The sequence below is a fragment of the Chaetura pelagica genome, unplaced genomic scaffold (assembly GCF_000747805.2).
Source record: "Chaetura pelagica isolate M959 unplaced genomic scaffold, ChaPel_1.0 scaffold328, whole genome shotgun sequence".
In the NCBI taxonomy this organism is placed as follows: Eukaryota; Metazoa; Chordata; class Aves; order Apodiformes; family Apodidae; genus Chaetura; species Chaetura pelagica.
In genome coordinates this window covers 2354207-2355234 of record NW_009954216.1, presented here as the reverse complement: position 1 = coordinate 2355234, position 1028 = coordinate 2354207, and the positions used below count along the sequence as shown (strand labels likewise).

The 1028-nt window shown below is 51.6% G+C and overlaps 1 protein-coding gene across 1 annotated transcript in view; it reads right to left on the bottom strand.

Moving 5' to 3' along the window:
• Nucleotides 1–646: 646 nt before the first annotated feature.
• The window catches only part of THUMPD3 (THUMP domain containing 3), a gene marked incomplete at its 5' end in the record, with an annotated part of 8337 nt that continues 7955 nt past the window's right edge, over nt 647–1028 (bottom strand). The window contains one exon of the mRNA XM_010003377.1: nt 647–817. Coding sequence (XP_010001679.1) covers nt 647–817 — 171 coding nt within the window. The remainder of the gene's footprint in view (nt 818–1028) is intronic.

Genomic DNA, 1028 nt, shown 5'->3' with positions numbered 1-1028 from the left:
GCCTCAGAGTTAACAACACACTGGTTTATAACTGCAATGGTAAGAGGCAGAGAAAACCCCAAACATTTAGGCATGCCACCTTTCCACCAACATACCTCTTCAGGCCAGATCCTCAGCGTGGTGGAAACCCTCACACACACAAACAACCCCCAAACTTTGTGGTTCACAGGCTAAGTGTGAAATTCCATCAAAAACAAATTAGTCAAGCAAAACTAGCTTTAGTCTGCCACTCATCACCATTAGAGTCTGGATTAAATGAATCCTCAGGTAACTTACTTTATAAAGCAGTGAAAGCTAATCTTTGTGAGTGTTCACCAAACAGGTGACCAGACCTTCTACCCCTGTGCAGTGTTCTGAGCTGGTCCAAACAGAAGTTCTCTGAGTGTCATCTGCACGAGGCCTCAGGAGTCTGCAGCAGTCTGCAGTGTGTGTAAGCACGAGCAGAACTGAACCACCTGCCTGCCGTGCTTCTACGTGTTTAGTCTTTTGGATACGACTTATCACCAGAGCAAGTTTTCTGTGACTGAGCTGAACTTACGTTTCAGGACTGAAAATACAGGCACGAGTTCTTGGCCTGTTTTGTGGCAACTGTCCCTGCTCAAACTCAGCAGGCTGCTCTTTAAAGAGTCCAGAATGAGTAACCATGTTATTCCAGGATTCCGTTGCTCAGCGTCTCACTCCTCTCCAGAGAAAGCCGCTGGAGATCCTTCTTCACGTCAGGATGATCCTCCAGGTCTTCATACAACGACTGAACAATGTCCAGCTTCCTGTAGTCCCCCGGTTTGACCAGGCTGCGAACAACCTGCAGACACCTCTCCTTCAGGGTGAACACTGAGAACAGAGAAGGGCCGTCCTGAGGCGCTGCCCCCGCAGGGAACACAGCGATTCACAGCTCGGAGAGAAAACAGAACCCGCGGGTTCCTGCCCTGGGGCCCCGCACTGCCCACCCGGGCACACGGAAAACGAGAGGCCCGGTCCTCGCAGGGCAACGGCACAGCTCGGCCTGGGAACCCCCGCCATCTCCTCCC